This window comes from Oncorhynchus kisutch, linkage group LG26, assembly GCF_002021735.2.
Source record: "Oncorhynchus kisutch isolate 150728-3 linkage group LG26, Okis_V2, whole genome shotgun sequence".
Lineage (NCBI taxonomy): Eukaryota > Metazoa > Chordata > Actinopteri > Salmoniformes > Salmonidae > Oncorhynchus > Oncorhynchus kisutch.
Window position 1 is genome coordinate 19,618,303 of NC_034199.2, and position 20,159 is coordinate 19,638,461.

Here is a 20,159-nt window from a genome sequence, read left to right on the forward strand (position 1 = left end):
ATTAAAACTGCAGCACCATTCATCCACTCTGAAAGAGAGAGAAATAGAGGTGTTCTATTTTTTTACCCCCTTTTCATGGTATCCAATTGTTAGTAGCTACTATCTTGTCTCATTGCTACAACTCCCATACGGGCTCGGGAGAGACGAAGGTCGAAAGTCATGCGTCCTCCAATACCAAGCCGCACCCAACCAAGCCGCACTGCTTCTTAAGACAGTACGCATCCAACCCGACCAATGTGTCGGAGGAAACACTGTGCACTACCGGCCAAACCCTCCCTAACCCGGACGACGCTAGGCCAATTGTGCGTCGCCCCACGGACCTCCTGGTTGCAGCCAGCTGCGACAGTGCCTGGGCGCAAACCCAGAGTCTCTGGTGGCACAGCTAGCACTGCGATGCAGTGCCACTACGATGCAGACCACTGAGCCACCCGGGAGGTTCTATTTGTTTTTAAGAGGGGAAGATTGCAGGGTTCAATCTCGGTGAAGTCTGCCACTTTATTTTAGAGGACCACATATGGACTGTAGTTACTTCAACCACCCATTATGATATATCTTCCTTTTCTTGTCTCAGGCAAACACACACGCGCACACACACACACATACACACACACACACACACACACACACTGAGCCAATTGAGGGTAAATTGGCAGCAGAGTATGTGCCTATTTTTTGCATAATTGCCTAACACACACATAGGTAACTGATGGCATCTCATCTGCAATGGAGACTCATACATCTACATTATATTACATTACCACTGTGCTCTGCCTTACCATTACCTCAACCACTGGCACGTTATACTTAGTGACCATTACAGCTCTAACGCCTACCTTCTATGAGAAGGAGAGAGAGAGACAGGCAGGCAGACCTGTAGAGTGAGAGATTAGGAAATGGATAAAGAGAGCGAGGGAGAAATAATGGTTTGAATTTGGAGGGCGAGAGGGAAAAGGAAACAAAGAGGGAGGTTCTGTGAGATCTGACTTTCTGTGCTCTATGAAGGCTGTCTAATGAGACTGTTCTTTCCTGTCCACTGAACACATCCTCTGCTCTGTCATTAGGAACCTTCTTGAAAAAAATGGACTTTTAATGCCTGATTCTGATCTGAAAGCACATTCCACATTCATGCAGGCTATCCTGGTACTAGCTGCTATGTTTTTACATTGCTGGAAATATATCATTTTTTGCTGAACAATTACAATGAGAAAAGTGATTTATATTGCTGGGCCCTCAAGTCCCTTCAGTAATGAATCAAGTTGATCAGAACTGCCATCTCTAAGTGTGTGTGGTCTGCGTGTGTCAGACTCAAGCGTTCATACGTGAATACTGACAACAGTAAAACAATACACTGTCCAATATCTCCGGAGAAAAACTGGGACGGTCCTCTTGTCTTTTGTCTGTTGTCTTGAGTGTCATACAGTTGTACAGTTTGTCACTCCACTCTCACGTTTCCATCTCCATTCTCATTTCTTCCCACTGGAGTGTATATGGACTAGCAGGAGATTTGACAGAGAGATATGTGTGCACGTGTGTGGCTCGGTATAGTCACAAATGGGTGTTGAATGGTAGATTTCACTAGAGTGAAGTATGATATGTCACTGTGTTGTTAGGTAGCTGATCCGGCCTGTACTCCTGATGCAGGACACATCTGTAGTTTCTCCAGACAACAATGCTCCCCTCCGTGCTAGTCGGTTTGGCATAACAATTCCAATTATTATTACTAGTATTATTTATTATTTCTGTAGTAGTGTGTGTGAGTGTGTGTGTGCGTGCGTGCGTGCTATGAAAACTCACTGTCAGGTTAAGTCCTTTTCTAAGTCTGCATGAGTATTTGAGCTTAGCTTCTCTTCCTACCACACTCCACAGACAATCCCCTACAAACCCCTTCTGAACGAGGGATCATGTACCCCGCTCCGCGGAGGAGAAATATCTTTTTTTCTACCAGAGCCAGGGATTTCTGTCATCCCTACCTTCTCATAAAGCGAGTGATGGAAACAGAGTGATGGAAACAGAGTGATGGAAACGACCGAGAAAAACACAAATGAAACGTTCACTAGGCCTCCCATTCCTCTCCATCACCCTACCACCTGTTTGTATCCAATCACAAGCCTTGGCTGGAGCTCTGAGAAATCTATCGACTGTACACACACACACACACACACACACAAACTCTAGATGGCAGTAACACTGTTCCCTTTGTTGATTTGTCTTTTATATTTCACATTTGTTGGGTGATAGAAAATAGAAGAGTTACTCTTGAACAAGCAGTTTTAATACAGGAGAGTAGTCACACACACTGCTGCACAACAACTAGGGACGGGCCTGAAGGACCCAGAAACGGCGTGGGCCGGCGATCGATTGGCCAGCAGGGGTCACACACACACTAAAGCTTTCACACACACACATGCTTGCACATTCTCTCCATCTACAAACACACACTTGCTGAGGCTCCCTGTCCCAGTGGTGTGTGATGAATAGGTCAGACTGCAGAAGAGATAAGAGAGAAAAGCAGCCCTGAGAACCAGAGATTCATCATTTTCAGTCTCCCTACCTCCCTATCCCTCCCTCCCTCCCCATCCCTCTCCCTATCCCTCCCTCCCTCTCACCATTCCTCCCTCCTTCCCTCTCACCATCCTTCCCTCCCTCTCACCATCCCTCCTCCTCCTCTCCAGGTGGTAGCTATAATAATGGGGCACCTGGCACCTAGAGCTCTACTACATGTACCAAGGCCTCTCTCTGCTGCCCCTTTGGAGCAGGTATTGACTACCAGCAGCAGCAGCAGAAACATCACACAGCGCCCGTGCACACACACACACACACACACAGACACACAGATCAGGGCCTCCTCCAGAACAGGCTTTAACTCCCAGCTGGAGAAACTGGGACCTCTATTGAGATCTCTCTCTCTCCCCCTCTCCGCCCCTCCTCCTCCCCTCCCCTCCTAACTGCTTTATCTGTGGTGAGTCATTGAACATGGCACTGTTTGACATGCCCCCTGCAGTGTGCATGCGTGTCAAAGCCATATGGAGGTTTGTGCTTTCCTCCTATGGGTTTTGATGTGGCTTTGAAGAAAGTACAAGGCCTTGTTGTGTGTGATCTATATCCATCTCCCTCCCTCCCTCTCTCCCTCTCAATTTTCATTCATTTAATCTCTTTCATTCAACCACACTTATGCAATCTCTCTCTCTCTCACGCTCCCTCCCTCCTCATTTATTGCCTCTATTCTGAGGTCAGCTGTAATACTGATGCAGTGATCTGAGAATCATTTCCATTCAGTCACTTCCAACCCACACACACACACACACACACACACACACACACACACACACACACACACACACAGACTGAGGCCTGAGAGCTTCTACTGGGAGCTGAAACATCTTTTGGTATTTGTTTCATTAGTCCACACATCATACTGTTTCTCTATATCTGGAAATCTTGATTGCTGACCTACAAAGCATTTTGCGACTGTATCAACAGTTGACTAGTGAAACAAATACCAAAGGATATTTTTTGAGCTGTATTTTCCTTTAAGCAGTGTTGCGGTTTTGCTATTATCTTAATAATTATCTTCGGACAAACAAACAATAAACGTTTTACTAAACCCACCAGTAGACCTACAAGAGCCACGTGTCTCTCTGATTCTCACAGTGAAGCCATTTAGTGTTGTTATTCCAAGTTCATTCTCTGATTAAATAGCATGCTGTAATCATGAGTCCTGTTGCTATTAAATTCCCTTCTTGTCATTAGCCTACGTTTGCTGGTCAAGTGAAGTCATTTTCCTTCAGCTTGGGGATTTATTTTGAGTGCTTAATGTATGTTTGTTCTCGTTTGTGTCCGCTGTTGTGTAAATACATGTTTAACCAGTTTATGTGCAGTGTGCACCCCTACTCATTGTGGCTATGGTTTAGCCTAGAACATGGCCCAAGGTATTTCTACCTGGCTTTGCCAGAGTTCTGTAAGCTTGGAAGTGGAGCGTGTCCGCGTTGGTCTTATTTGGTTTTCTCAGTACCTGTAGTCTTTTAGATAAACTACTACCACTTGAATAAAGAACAGTATCATCTGCATAAAAAGGAACATCCGCTGTTTCAATAAGATCCCCAATGTTGTTGATATACAAAATGAACAACAGTGGGCCCAAAATAGAACCTCGCAGAACACCTGAGCACACCTCTATGGACTCAGATTTACAACTATCCACCATTACACATTGTGTACGATTTGATAGGTACTTTATAAACCAATCTAGAGCATGACCAGTAATTCCACAACATTTTAACCTTTGCACTAACACAGCATGGTCCACGGTGTCAAAAGCCTTCGACAAATCAATAAAGACAGACAACACAATGTAACTTCTAAATCAAGAGCACAGTGGATGTCATTTAAAACCTTCAATGTTGCTGAAACAGTGCTGTGGCCAGACCTAAAACCTGATTGCATTCCATTTAAGATGTTGTTTTCTTGGAGGTAGGCCTTCAGCTGCCTACTAACTAAGGACTCAAGTACCTTTGACAGTACAGACAATTTTGATATGGGACGAATAGTTGAGAAGTAGCGAAGGATCTCCATTATTATTTCTCCAGTGTACGGAATGCCACCCACACTCTCCGATATCTCCTTTCACATTGCGTCCTTTTCTTTCTTTCTTTCCTTCCTTTCCTTTCTTTCTATCCTTCTTTCTTTCTTTCTCCTGGAGCTCTGACATTGGCACTGCTGATGAATGTTAAATGTCCTCCGGCTGCATCAAAATGTATTGCAGGCTGTACTGTATGAATGAGAATTTGTGTGTAGCGGTATTTGTGTGTCTGCATAGTTTGGTTTTATGTGTGTGAGAAGGATATTAAAAGTGAATGCTGTTAAGAGTGAGGAGTAATGTGTTTTCCTGGAGTGTGTGCATAAAGCTGAAAAGTTAGGTACGTGTGTGTGTGTGTGTGTGTGTGTGTGTGTGTGTGTGTGTGTGTGTGTGTGTGTGTGTGTGTGTGTGTGTGTGTGTGTGTGTGTGTGTGTGTGTGTGTGTGTGTGTGCACAAGATTACATATGATATCTCACTCGTCTAGCTTCAATATTCCCTCCCAGAATAGCTGTTGCCTGGAGGTGGGTGGGTGTTAAGGTAAGTGCCTGCTGTAGGGGATGGATGGATGAGGAGAGGAGCTGAGACGGGGCTCTTCAGTGCGACCATTTCCACCCGCATATGTGCCTAAATATTATGCTGTGCGACCTGTCATTTTTATTTAGGAGCACCAGAGTGAGTACCTAGAAATATTTTAAGGATTTTAGCTTAAATATGTTTCATTGTGCTCCTAAATATCTTTGTGTTGCATCTACATTTTAAGGGCGAGGCAAAAAGAGGAGAGAGGAAAATAGATCAGAGCAACGCTGGTCCATTGTGTCTGTAGAACCAAGAAGTTCTGCATTCCAACATTCCAGTGCTTGATGAAGATGGTGCTGTAGTCAAAACAACATGCAGCATGTTTGTGTTGATCTATTGGTTCTCTCACTCTGTAATATACAAAACATTACGGACACCTTCTCTTTCCGTGACATAGGCTGACCAGGGGAATCCAGGTGAAAGCTACAGTGTGATCCCTTACTGATGTCACTTGTTAAATCCACTTTAGTCAGTGTAGTTGAAGGGGAGGAGACAGGTTAATGAAGGATTTTTAAGCCTTGAGACAATTAAGATTTGGATGATGTATGCCATTCAGAGAGTGAATATAAGAGAAAATATTTAGGTATGGACGGGGTATGGTAGTCGGTGCCAGGCGCACCCATTTGAGTGTCAAGAACTGCAACGCTGCTGGGTTTTTCACACTCAACAGTTTCCCATGTGTATCAAGAGTGGTCCACCACCCAAAGGACAGCCAGACAACTTGACACAACTGTGGGAAGCATTGGAGTCGACTTGGGCCAGCATCCCTGTGGAACACTTTCAACACCTTGTAGAGTCCATGCACTGATGAATTGAGACTGTTCTGAGGGCAAAAGGGGGAGGGGTGTGCAACTCAATATTATGAAGGTGTCCTTAATATTTTGTACAATGTGTAGTGCAGTACAGTGGGGACCAGTACTGAAAAAAAAGTATGAAAATGTATGCATTCACTACTGTAAGTCGCTCTGGATAAGAGCGTCTGCTAAATGACTCAAATGTAAATATAATTGGCTGGAGGTATTTCTGTTTGACAACTGGGTCACACATATAAACACATGATGGGAGGGAGGGAGGGAGAGGGAGGGAGGGAGGGAGGGAGGGAGGGAGAGGGAGGGAGGGAGGGAGGGAGGGAGGGAGGGAGGGAGGGAGGGAGGGAGGGAGGGAGGGAGGGAGGGAGGGAGGGAGGAAGATGGCACGGTAGGACCTCACATTGGACAGAGGGAAGGAGTGGCGAGAGTAACAGTAACACACATTGCCTGTTTGGATGAAGCTTCATGTAAGCTCCTGATAGCTCCCCTAGTGTTGGCTAGTCTTAACAGCAGGCACACACACTCACTCACTCAGGCTTATTTCAGCAAGGCACGAGAGGGTGTGAAATATGGCCAATATACCACAGCTAAGGGCTGTTCTTATGCACGACACAACGATGGGTGCCTGGATACAACCTTTAGCCGTGGAATATTGGCCATATACCACAACTTCCCGAGGTGCCTTATTGCTATTATAAACAGGTTACCAGTGTAATATATAAATATTTTTCATACCCGTGGTATACTGTCTGACATGCCACGGCTTTCAGCCAATCAGCATTCAGGGCTCAAACCACCAGGTTTATAATACCTGTTTGAGTTTATACCTTCAATTCATCTTGTTTAGGATGACAGTGCAATACTCATTTGCATCCCTGTTGAAGACTCAGAATATTGATTTGTTCAAGCAATCAAATTTTCTCCCCATGCACATCCCTCTCCCCAAAACTCAAGCTCTCACATGATCTTCACCACATTTATTTTCCAGATTGAATGGTTCTAGCGATGAGGAGGGGTGTCTACTGATCTAGCCTAACGTAGAGCATTGTTTTTTCCTCTCATTTACCGTACCGTGAATTCTAACCCCTGACCTCTCTCCTTTCCCTCTCTCCTTCACTTACCTCCACAGATCTGAAGAGAGAGGCCAGTATCTGCCACATGCTGAAGCACCCTCACATCGTAGAGCTGGTGGAGACATACAGCTCAGATGGCATGCTCTACATGGTCTTCGAGTTGTAAGTCTGTCACACCCTCTGTAACTTATCTATTACACACACACACACACACACACACACACACACACACACACACACACACACACACACACACACACACACACACACACACACACACACAGGGTAAAGGGGTGTGTGTATCAGTGTAGGAAGTTGTTCTAGAATGTGTTGGAAGTGAGAGGTTTTGTGATAATAGGAGTGGAGAAAGCAGAGAGAAGGACGGAGTAAGAAGAGGGAGAAAGAGATGGTAGAGGGCTGGAAGGATGACGGAGCCCGAGCGGACAGGTGGTAGAGGAAGTGATAGAGAAAGTAAGAGAGGGAGAGATGGAGAGAGAGGGAAAGGGAGTGAGTGTTAATGCCATATTACTGGGTTATTTCAAAATACAGACAGTATGATTTTCAATACCGTTTAAAACAGATATATATTGTGGGTTGGGGGTTTATACCATTTCTTAGAAGTTAAATAGAACTATAAGAAATCTAAGATGTGTCAAATAAATTATATCCAGCTTAGGGCTCCAGTTTTGCATTTGGTTTGCTAACTTGCTAGCTAAGCGGCTAGATGTCAAGATTAAGCTTCTTGGTTACAGCAGAGACATTCAATCCCCTCCTGGATCTAGATCCCTGTTGCCTAAATTGTCTTGTGCTGTTTGTTTTAAATAGAACCCCTTGTGGGCACTTCCGCTAATACCGTATACCCCGGTATGGTACAGAAACAGTATGACTGCATGAACATCTGGATACCACCCAGCCCTAGTGAGAGAGGCCGGGCTGTAGAAGAGACAGTGTATGCTGAAAAATAAGAAAGAGAGAGAACGAGAGAGCGAAGAAAAAAAGCACAACCAATGTGGAATATGAAGAAGCAGAGATAAGACAAAGATTCCACACCAGAGGAGCCTCCCCTTAGGTCCCTGAAGACTCCACAGACACACACACACACACGCGTGCACGAACACACACCATGGCAAATTCCTTTACGTGAAATCAGAAATCAGAAATGTCCTGTTTCACATCTCTCTCATGTGCGTCAAAGGATTCGATTAAAAATGAACCTGTTTCATTTTGGGTAACTTCCATAGCGTTATCACACACAAATATGCAGACCCACAAACACATGCAACAGACACACAGCTTTCCAACCGGCCCATAGCAATGGTGTCTATTGGATAGGTAAAGTAAAGACAGTAACACATCAAACTGTAATACGCCTTTTCACCTCCTGAAGCCTGGACATTTACATTGACCTTTATGCTAAACTGACCTCTCTTCTTCCCCTCTCTCGCTCTCCCTCCCTCTCCTTCCCCCTGTATCTCCCTCGGCCTCTCTCACTCTCTGGCCTCTCCTTCCTCCTGTATCTCCCTCTCCCTCTGCCTCTCTCACTCTCCCCCCTCTCCTTCCCCCTGTATCTCCCTCTCCCTCAACCTCTCTCGCTCTCCCACCCTCTCCTTCCCCCTGTATCTCCATCTCCCTCGGCCTCTCTCGCTCTCCCACCCTCTCCTTCCCCCTGTATCTCCATCTCCCTCGGCCTCTCTCGCTCTCCCACCCTCTCCTTCCCCCTGTATCTCCATCTCCCTCGGCCTCTCTCGCTCTCCCTCCCTCTCGTTCCTCCTGTATCTCCATCTCCCTCTGCCTCTCTCACTCTCCCTCCCTCTCCTTCCTCCTGTATCTCCCTCAACCTCTCTCGCTCTCCCACCCTCTCCTTCCCCCTGTATCTCCATCTCCCTCTGCCTCTCTCGCTCTCCCACCCTCTCCTTCCCCCTGTATCTCCATCTCCCTCGGCATCTCTCGCTCTCCCACCCTCTCCTTCCCCCTGTATCTCCATCTCCCTCGGCCTCTCTCGCTCTCCCTCCCTCTCCTTCCCCCTGTATCTCCATCTCCCTCGGCCTCTCTCGCTCTCCCTCCCTCTCCTTCCTCCTGTATCTCCATCTCCCTCTGCCTCTCTCACTCTCCCTCCCTCTCCTTCCTCCTGTATCTCCCTCTGCCTCCCTCTCTCGCTCTCCCACCCTCTCCTTCCCCCTGTATCTCCATCTCCCTCGGCCTCTCTCGCTCTCCCTCCCTCTCCTTCCTCCTGTATCTCCATCTCCCTCTGCCTCTCTCGCTCTCCCTCCCTCTCCTTCCTCCTGTATCTCCCTCTGCCTCCCTCTCTCGCTCTCCCTCCCTCTCCTTCCTCCTGTATCTCCCTCTGCCTCTCTCGCTCTCCCTCCCTCTCCTTCCTCCTGTATCTCCCTCTCACTCTGCCTCTCTCGCTCTCCCTCCCTCTCCTTCCTCCTGTATCTCCCTCTGCCTCTCTCGCTCTCCCTCCCTCTCCTTCCTCCTGTATCTCCCTCTCACTCTGCCTCTCTCGCTCTCCCTCCCTCTCCTTCCTCCTGTATCTCCCTCTGCCTCCCTCTCTCGCTCTCCCTCCCTCTCCTTCCTCCTGTATCTCCCTCTCCCTCTGCCTCTCTCGCTCTCCCTCCCTCTCCTTCCTCCTGTATCTCCCTCTGCCTCCCTCTCTCGCTCTCCCTCCCTCTCCTTCCTCCTGTATCTCCATCTCCCTCTGCCTCTCTCGCTCTCCCTCCCTCTCCTTCCTCCTGTATCTCCCTCGGCCTCTCTCGCTCTCCCTCCCTCTCCTTCCTCCTGTATCTCCCTCTGCCTCTCTCGCTCTCCCTCCCTCTCCTTCCTCGGCCTCTCTCGCTCTCCCTCCCTCTCCTTCCTCCTGTATCTCCCTCGGCCTCTCTCGCTCTCGCTCCCTCTCCTTCCTCCTGTATCTCCCTCGGCCTCTCTCGCTCTCCCTCCCTCTCCTTCCTCCTGTATCTCCCTCTCCCTCTGCCTCTCTCGCTCTCCCTCCCTCTCCTTCCTCCTGTATCTCCCTCTGCCTCTCTCGCTCTCCCTCCCTCTCCTTCCCCCTGTATCTCCCTCTGCCTCCCTCTCTCGCTCTCCCTCCCTCTCCTTCCTCCTGTATCTCCCTCTCCCTCTGCCTCTCTCGCTCTCCCTCCCTCTCCTTCCTCCTGTATCTCCCTCTGCCTCTCTCGCTCTCCCTCCCTCTCCTTCCCCCTGTATCTCCCTCTCCCTCTGCCTCTCTCGCTCTCCCTCCCTCTCCTTCCTCCTGTATCTCCCTCTGCCTCTCTCGCTCTCCCTCCCTCTCCTTCCTCCTGTATCTCCCTCTCCCTCTGCCTCTCTCGCTCTTCCTCCCTCTCCTTCCTCCTGTATCTCCCTCTGCCTCCCTCTCTCGCTCTCCCTCCCTCCCTCTCCCTCCTCCTGTATCTCCATCTCCCTCTGCCTCTCTCGCTCTCCCTCCCTCTCCTTCCCCCTGTATCTCCCTCTGCCTCTCTCTCTCGCTCTCCCTCCCTCTCCTTCCTTCTGTATCTCCCTCTCCCTCGGCCTCTCTCGCTCTCCCTCCCTCTCCTTCCTCCTGTATCTCCATCTCCCTCTGCCTCTCTCGCTCTCCCTCCCTCTCCTTCCCCCTGTATCTCCCTCGGCCTCTCTCGCTCTCCCTCCCTCTCCTTCCTCCTGTATCTCCCTCTCCCTCGGCCTCTCTCGCTCTCCTACAGTATGGATGGAGCAGACCTGTGTTTTGAGATCGTGAAGAGGGCAGATGCTGGCTTTGTGTACAGTGAAGCAGTGGCCAGGTAAGACCACTTCCCATGATTCTCTGCCTGACGAGTTCCGCCTCTCAAGGCCATACTTCGATGTGGCATTCAGCATTTCAAAACACAACACTAGTGGAAAAAGAAATTCAGAGAAGAATAGAATAGAAAAACACACGATACTAAAAACAACAGTATCCACTTGTTGCTGTTACAGTGTTGACATTATAACCAGTGGTGGAAAAAGTACCTAATTTTCATACTTGATTAAAAGTAAAGATAAATTAATAGAAAATGACAAAAGTGAAAGTCACCCAGTAAAATTATACTTGAGTAAAAGTTTTTTAAAAATTAAAATATACTTAAGTATCAAAAGTATAAATAATTTAATATTCCTTATATTAATGGCACAATTGTGTAGTTTTTTAAATTTACAGATAGCCAGGGGCACTCTCCAACACTCAGACATAATTTACAAACGAAGCATTTATGTTTAGTGAGTCCGCCAGATCAGAGGCAGTAGGGATGACCAGGGATGTTCTCTTGATAAGTGTGTGAATTGGACCAGTTTCCTGTCCTGCTAAGCATTCAAAATGTAATGAGTACTTTTGGGTGTCAGGGAAAATGTAAGGAGTAGAAAGCACATTATTTTCTTTAGGAAGGTAGTGGAGTAAAAGTAAAACTTGTCCAAAATATGAATAGTAAATTACAGATACCCCAAAAAACAACTTAAGTTGTACTCTGAAGTATTTTTACTTACTTTAAGTACTATACACCACTGATTACAGCAATGTTTTATCGAATCAACAGTCATGGTGTTTTATTGCTCTCTATCCCTCTCCAGTCACTACATGAGACAGATCCTAGAGGCACTACGGTATTGCCATGACAACAACGTCATCCATCGAGACGTGAAGGTAAGCCGGAGTGTCTCTTTGATAGTGTGTGTGTGTTTACTCTGAGTTGGGAACTTGCTCTGATTTTACCGACAGTGCTAAGCTCACCCCAGTCCTCTCCTCAGCCATCATGGCCCAGACTACAACAGCTAAGGAGGGAATTCTCTCTGTTTTCCCGTCTTGGCCCAGACTTTTGAGTCTCTGTCTGAACAATGAATAAGTGATAGGTTGTGCTTCTTGTCTTCTCGATATTTTGTCTTCTGTCTGTCTGACAGCCTTGTTCTGGGTCTGTGATGTGCCGGGCAGATTATTGAATTTTTCAGGGATTTTCAACTCCGCTCCTGGAGACCTAAAGCAAATATACCTAAGCCAAAAACACCAGTGCAGTTCCTACCCTCACAGCATGCTATTGCCAGTATCACTACTGTTTCATACACTTAGTTGTTTTTGTATTTCATAAAAAACCTTCTGTGACAATATTCCTGTTATTACAGAAATAAATATAAGTGTTAGTTTGATCAGGCTCGTTAATGGCGAACCACACAGCTGATGTTATCTGGTCAGGATGGAAGCTGTGAGAAACCAGGCAGCTAGCTGGCACCCTGGGTGAGAACGTGAAGGTGCATCCTTTACGTCTCATGTTGATGATATGGTTTTGTTGTTATTGTGCCAGTGGTTAGATGATCAACTTTTCAACCTTGACTATATTGTTCCATAACCATGAGTCAACGTCAGACATTTTATCTTTGGAGATAAATTGCAATAACTATGAGTAGTGTGTAGTCGTTGTACGAGCTTCCTGAGTTGAAGCTGGTGTAGTTATGTTTGAAACCCCAAACAGTCTTATCATATACACTGAGTATGCAAAACATTAGGAATACCTTCCTAATATTGAGTTCCACCCACCTCTACAAGGTGTATAAAGTGTTCCACAGGGATGCTGGCCCATGTTGATTCCAATGCTTCCCACAGTTGTCATGTTGGCTGGATGTCCTTTGGGTGGTGGAACGTTCTTGATACACACGGGAAACTGTTGTGCGTGAAAAACCCAGCAGCATTGCAGTTCTTGACACAAACCAGTGCGCCTGGCACCTACCATACCCCATTCAAAGGCACTTAGATATTTTGTCTTGCCCATTCACCCTCTGAATGGTGCACATACACAATCCACGTCTCAAGGCTTTAATTCCTTCTTTAACCTGTCTCCTCCCCTTCATCTACACTGATTTGAAGTGGATTTAACAAGTAACATCGATAACGGATCATAGATTTCACCTGGATTCACCTGGTCAGTCTAATTCATGTAATAGAAAGTGTTATTAATGTTTTGTATACTCGGTGTATATCCCTTTCAGAGAAAGAAGTCGTTTTCTCAGCAGGCACAGACAGAGTGAGACGGAAATAGCCTAAAGCACAGGCTGTTAAAACACTGCTGACAGTTTCCACACCAGACACTGCTGGGTACAGATATAGATCCCCCCCTCTATCTCTCTCTCTCCCCTTCCTCCTCCCCTCTCTCTCTCTCTCTCTCTCTCTCTCTCTCTCTCTCTCTCTCCCCTTCCTCATAATCTCTCTCTCTCTCTCTCTCTCTCTCTCTCTCTCTCTCTCTCTCCCCTTCCTCATAATCTCTCTCTCTCTCTCTCTCTCCCCTTCCTCCTCCTCTCTCTCTCTCTCTCTCTCTCTCTCTCTCTCTCTCTCTCTCTCTCTCTCTCCCCTTCCTCCTCATCTCTCTCTCTCTCTCTCTCTCTCTCTCTCTCAATCTCTGTTAAAAAGCTTGACAAACACTGTTCGCTATCACACATTGGCCATTATATATCAGCACTGATAAAACGTTGGGGTTTGCAAGATCACAGCATAGTTTTAGTCAGCTACGTCTGTACCCACTCTGCATGAAGATGCTCAGATATGTTATATACATACATTTCTTAGTTTGTAACTATGTTTTGAGGGTGACCCAGCTTTTGGCTCAATGACTATGGGTTGTGATTAATGCCGGAAGAGCACAGATCAGAGACCTAGACCTACAGTGCCTTGCGAAAGTATTCGGCCCCCTTGAACTTTGCGACCTTTTGCCACATTTCAGGCTTCAAACATAAAGATATAAAACTGTATTTTTTTGTGAAGAATCAACAACAAGTGGGACACAATCATGAAGTGGAACGACAAAACATAAAGCAAAATCTACAATGGAATGGTTCAAAAATAAAACATATCCAGGTGTTCGAATGGCCAAGTCAAAGTCCAGGCCTGAATCCAATCGAGAATCTGTGGAAAGAACTGAAAACTGCTGTTCACAAATGCTCTCCATCCAACCTCACTGAGCTCGAGCTGTTTTGCAAGGAGGAATGGGAAAAAATGTCAGTCTCTCGATGTGCAAAACTGATAGAGACATACCCCAAGCGACTTACAGCTGTAATCGCAGCAAAAGGTGGCGCTACAAAGTATTAACTTAAGGGGGCTGAATAATTTTGCATGCCCAATTTTTTTATTTTTTATTTGTTAAAAAAGTTTGAAATATCCAATAAATGTCGTTCCACTTCATGATTGTGTCCCAGTTGTTGTTGATTCTTCACAAAAAAATACAGTTTTATATCTTTATGTTTGAAGCCTGAAATGTGGCAAAAGGTCGCAAAGTTCAAGGGGGCCGAGTACTTTCGCAAGGCACTGTATCTCTGGTTTCTCATTGGTGGAGATTGGTATCGAGTAGCTCTTACTTTATCATATGTAGCTTACTCTCTGATTAAGGGTTAACTCAACAGGGGTCACACACACGCGTTGTATGGCAACGCTGTCCTTGTTGAATAGCATCAGCCTGTGCCCCTCAGTGTATCGTGTGTGTCCCCCATGTGTGAAAGTCAAAAGTCATTGAATTCATTTCAATCCCAAGAAGCATAAATCACAGAGCCTCTCTTTTTATCTCCTATTATTCACAATAACCCCTTCTAGTCATCACGCTGCGTGTGTGCGCGAGTGAGTGATTGGAACCACAGACGAGCAGTCACATGCCTGATTACAAAGAATAAGGCATTCTGAAAAGGAATGTTGACAAAATGATGGGAATGTGAATTTTGTGGAGAGAATCCGGAATCTTGGATGTTTACATTCTAGTTCCGGAATGTTGATGTTTTCATTCTAGTTCTGGAAGCAGAGATAATAAGGCAGTTTGGAATGTCAGATTGATAACCTTGTGATAATGGACTAGACTACAGGCTATTAACACTTGTGGACCTACTCAGATAAATGTCTACCTGTTTCAGGTAGGTGCAGTCGATGGAGGGATGCCTTACTGTATATTTACTGTGGAATGGTCCAGAAACATTATCAGACACAGTGTCTTCAGAAAGTATCCACACCCCTTGACTGTTTATACATTTTGTTGTGTTGCAGCCTAAATTTAAAATGGATTTTCATTTAAGATTTTGTGTCACTGGCCTACACATAACACCCCATAATCTCACAGTGGAATTGTGTTTTTCGACATTTTTACAAATGAATAAAACATGAAAAGCTGAAATGTCTTGTGTCAATAAGTATTCAACCTCTTTGTTATGGCCAGACTAAATAAGTTCAGGTGTAGAAATGTGCCTAACAAGTCACGTAATAAGTTGCATGGAAATAATAGTGTTTAACATGATTTTTGAATGAATACCTCATCTCTGTACCCCACACAATTATCTGTAAGTTCCCTCAGTCAAGCAATGAATTTGAAACACTGATTCAACCACAAAGACCGGGGAGGTTTTCCAATGCCTCGCAAAGAAGGTCAACTATCTGGAGATAAAGAAGGAAGGAAGCCTGTACAGAATTATAAAGAAAGATGCATCCTTTTTGCAAAAGGCACTAAATTAAAACTGCAAAAAAATTATGCTAAGAAATTATCTGTCCTGAATACAAAGCATTAAGTTTGGGGCAAATCCAACACATCACTGAGTACCACTCTTCATATGTTCAAGCATGGTGGGGCTGCATCATGTTATGGGTATGCTTGTCATAGAGTTAAGTACAGGCAAAATCCCTGCCTGCAGACACTGGGAGATAAATTCCCCTTTCAGCAGGGCAATAACCTAAAACATGAGGCCAAATTTGGCAGGAAATGCTTACCAACATGGCATTGAATGTTCCTGAGTGGTATAATAACTGTTGACTTAAATCGTTTTGAAAATCTATGGCAAGACTTGAAAATGGCTGTCTAGTAATGATCAACAACCAACTTGACAGAGCTTGAAAAAAATGTCAAATTCAATCCAGGTCTGAAAAGCTCTTAGAGATTTACCCAGAAAGACTCACAGCTGTAATTGATCACTGCCAAAGGTGATTCTAATATGTATTGACTCGGGTGTGAATATTTAAGTACATTTTGTTTTCACTTTGTCATTATGGGTTTTGAATTCGGGTTGTAACAAAATGTGGACTAAGTTAAGGGGTATGAATACTTTCTGAAAGCATTGTATCTCTTGCAATCAAACAGTAGCTACGTCTGCGTTCCGTGTGCACTCTAGGCTATAGAGAGAAATAGTAACGGCGTCTTTTTTGTAGGCACAAACTCCGCCATGGTTCGTTGAACAAAGTCTATAGGGAAATGAATGCCGTTTTTGAGTAAACGCCGAAATAAGGTCTATGGTAAACACAGGCTTAGGAGATCTTACATGTTTTGTTCTACGAGATAATCTTCATCAGCTAATGTATTTTCTTTGTGCATTTTGAAGCATTTATGTCATTAAAAAAAGCACAAAAAGGCTCATGTTAATTAACTGATATTATCGCATAGAACAAAACGTATTAGATCTCCTTGTCACGCCCTGGCCATAGAGAGGCTATTTATACTCTATTTTGGTTAGGCCAGGGTGTGACTAGGGAGGGCGTTCTATGTTCTTTTTTCTATGTTTTTGTATTGCTTTGTTTTTGGCCGGGTATGGGTCTCAATCAGGGACAGCTATCAGTTGTTGTCTCTGGTTGAGAACCATACTCAGGTAGCTCTTGCCTACATGGGTTTTGTGGGTAGTTATTTTCTGTTTCATATCTGTACCAGAGAGAACTGTTTCAGTTTCATTTCGTTCTCTTGTTATTTTTGTTTTAGTGTTCTGTGTTGAATAAATTCATCATGAACACGTACCACGCTGCACATTGGTCCTCCGATCCTTCCTACTACTCCTCCTCAGAAGAGGAGGAAGACGAGCGTTACAGAATCACCCACCACCAAAGGACCAAGCAGCGTGGTGAGGAGCAGCAGCACTATCTGGAGAAATGGACATGGGAGGAGATACTGGAAGGCAAGGGACCCTGGGCACAGGCTGGGGAGTATCGCCGTCCACAGGAGGAACTGGAGGCAGCTGAGAGTTGGCACGGCTGGCAAGGAAGCCCGAGAGGCAGCCCCAAAAATGTATTGGGGGGAGGCACACGAGGAGTGTGCCAGAGTCAGGAGTCAGACCTGAGCCAACTCCCCGTGCTTATCGTAAGGAGCCAAGGATGGAACCAGAGCCGGTCAGGGCGAAATTGGAGGTGAGCGACGGAAGCGAAGCAGAGACAGTGAGGGAGTTAATGGGGAGATTGGAGGAGAGAGTACTGAGGGAGTTGCTGTGTTGGTTATGAGGCACGGCATCCGCCCGATGGAGCGGGTCTGGGATTTGATGTCACCTGAGTCAGCTCTCCATACTCGTCCTGAGGTAAGTGCTAGCCGTCTGGTGACGACTGTGCCAGCCCCACGCACCAGGCCTCCTGTGTACCTCCCTAGCCCTGCACGTCCTGTGCCAGCTCGGCGCTACAGCTCTCCAAGACGTGCTTACCATGGCGGGCATCGTACTGGTCAAGCACCGTGTTATGCGGTGGAGCGCACGTGTTCTTAGCCCGGTGCGCTACATCCCAGCTCCCCGCATCTGCCGGGGTAGGGTGAGCATCCAGCCAGGACGGATGGTGCCAGCCCTGCTCTCCAGACCTCCAGTACGTCTCCTCTCCATGAACACGTACCACGCTGCGCATTGGTCCTCCGATCCTTCCTACTACTCCTCCTCAGAAGAGGAGGAAGACGGGCGTTACACTCCTAAGCCTGTGTTAACCTCAGACCTGATTTTCAGCGTTTATCCCAAAACTTTCCACAATCATTTTCCTCATAGGGATGGCTGAACAAACCAGAGGTAACTCCGGGTTTTAGGGCTACAAGCTCTATTTGTTGTAGAGTAATGCAGAAACAAGCCATATGCATTGTTCCATGGCAAGCACTGTCTCTTTCCCTTCAAATACTGCATACTCGCTATGTCCACTGAACTGAATAGTTTATTGTCGACGCTGTAACTGTATGTTGTCTCTGGTTTGTGTTCTTTGTGTGTGTGATGTTATCTCTTAACAAAGACCAAACACACGCACGCACATAACAAAGCCTTCACCTCGCTATGTGTGGTGTCAGCACTGTGGGCAGTGAGCCACTGAGACATAGACCATACACGTAATTACTGGATCAGCAATACAGTGGTAGGCAAACAAGCTCTGTTGATATACATAAACAAAACTGAACTCTACTCTTCAAACTGTAGCAACAGAGAGAAGTGAATGCTTGCTGCTTCCCGAAAGTTGTGTTATTTCTGTAAGAGGGGCCAGTGGGACTCATCTACACTCTGATAAACAACCAGACAGTGAATTGAAGAGAGATGGGTCTTATCTGTAACGGCTGATAGCTCAATATGGAGGAAATGTCACATTCTCCATATGAATGGAGAGAAGAAAGAGACCGTGAGAGGGATGGAGGGACAAAAGAGAACAAGGGGAGGGACGAAAGAGAACGAGGGGAGGGACGAAAGAGAACGAGGGGAGGGACGAAAGAGAACGAGGGAGGGACGAAAGAGAACGAGGGAGGGACGAAAGCGGCAGCACTAGCAGAGTGATCTTAATAGGCTTTTCCTTTTCCTACTGTATACATTAGCTGGTAGAGTGACATTGACCCTCTCAGGTCTATGTGTGTTAGTGGCCACAGAAGCTTCTTAAAAGTATGATTAATGTTGTTTATGACTGAGTGGAATGGGGTGTGTCTACTGATAACTATCATGTAATGGGAACCAAGGGTTCCTGGCATTTGGATATAGACAATCCAGCTCTGAAAATGTGCAACAGCCACTGTAGTGGCGCACCCTAGGGCTGGGCGATATGGCCAAAATATCATATCATATGTTCATTTTTGACCGTATTTGGCGGTATTTTATGTTTTTGATGAATTCAAGTTCTACATTTGCTTTATGAGTAGTGTGTGACTCTAGGGTGGTATCACATATAGTCCAAATGATTTCAATGGGTCTTTCTCCATTCTGATTGTTTTATACTGTTCAATTCAACTTCAACATAAAATCATTTCCTGCATTTCCATCAGTGTCACGGCTCTCGTCGTAACGAGGAACGGACCAAAGCGCAGCGTTCATGGAGAGTGTTCATTGATCACAAAACACTCAAACAAAATAAACAAGAGGGAAAACCGAAACAGTTCTGTAAGGAGCTTAAACTATACAGAAAACAACTACTCACAAAACACAGGTTGGAAAAAGGCTGCATAAGTATGATTCCCAATCAGAGACAACGATTGACAGCTGTCCCTGATTGAGAAACATACCCGGCCAAAACATAGCAATAAAGAAACTAGAATGCCCCCCAAAGGTGCGGACTCCAGCCGCAAAACCTGACTCTATAGGGGAGGGTCCGAGTGGGCATCTACTTTGGTGGCAGCTCCGGTGCGGGACGCAGACCCCGTTCCACCTCTGGCTCCCCCCACTTTGGTGGCGCCTCTGGACTGGGGACCCTCGCTGTAGGCCCCGGACTGGGGACCCTCACTGCAGGCCCCAGACTGGGGACCCTCGCTGCAGGCCCCGGACTGGGGACCCTCGCTGCAGGCCCCGGACTGGGAACCCTCGCTGCAGGCCCCAGACTGGGGACCCTCGCTGCAGGCCCCGGACTGGTGACCCTCGCTGCAGGCCCCGGACTGTGGACCCTCGCTGCAAGCCCCGGACTGGGGACCCTCGCTGCAGGCCCCGGACTGGGGACCCTCGTTGCAAGCCCCGGACTGGGGACCCTCGCTGCAAGCCCCGGACTGGGGACCCTCGCTGCAGGCCCCGGACTGGGGACCCTCGCTGGAGGCTCCGGGCTGGAGACCGTCGTTGGAGGCTCCGGGCTGGAGACCGTCGTTACAGGCTCCGTACCGGGGACGGTCGCTGCAGGCTCCCGGACAGGGGACGGTCGCTGCAGGCTCCCGGACAGGGAACGGTCGCTGGAGGCTCCGGACCGGGGACGGTCGCTGGAGGCTCCGGACCGCGGATCAATGCTGGAGGCTTCGTGCCATGGATCCTCACTGCAGGCTCCGGGCCATGGATCATCACTGGAGGCTTCGTGCCATGAATCATCACTGGAGGCTTCGTGCCATGGATCATCACTGGAGGCTTCGTTCCATGGATCATCACTGGAGGCTTCGTTCCATGGATCATCACTGGAGTGAGGAGACGTATAGGCAGCCTGGTGCGTGGAGCTGC

General features: G+C 46.8%; 1 protein-coding gene across 21 annotated transcripts in view; it reads left to right on the forward strand.

The window, feature by feature from the left end:
* LOC109871075 (peripheral plasma membrane protein CASK) overlaps positions 1-20,159 on the forward strand; it is a 208,126-nt gene that overhangs the window by 92,632 nt on the left and 95,335 nt on the right. For all 21 annotated transcript variants that reach the window (XM_031805739.1, XM_031805742.1, XM_031805744.1 and 18 more), the window contains exons 3-5: positions 7,091-7,196; positions 10,727-10,804; positions 11,607-11,679. In XM_031805739.1, coding sequence (XP_031661599.1) covers positions 7,091-7,196; positions 10,727-10,804; positions 11,607-11,679 — 257 coding nt within the window. The remainder of the gene's footprint in view (positions 1-7,090; positions 7,197-10,726; positions 10,805-11,606; positions 11,680-20,159) is intronic.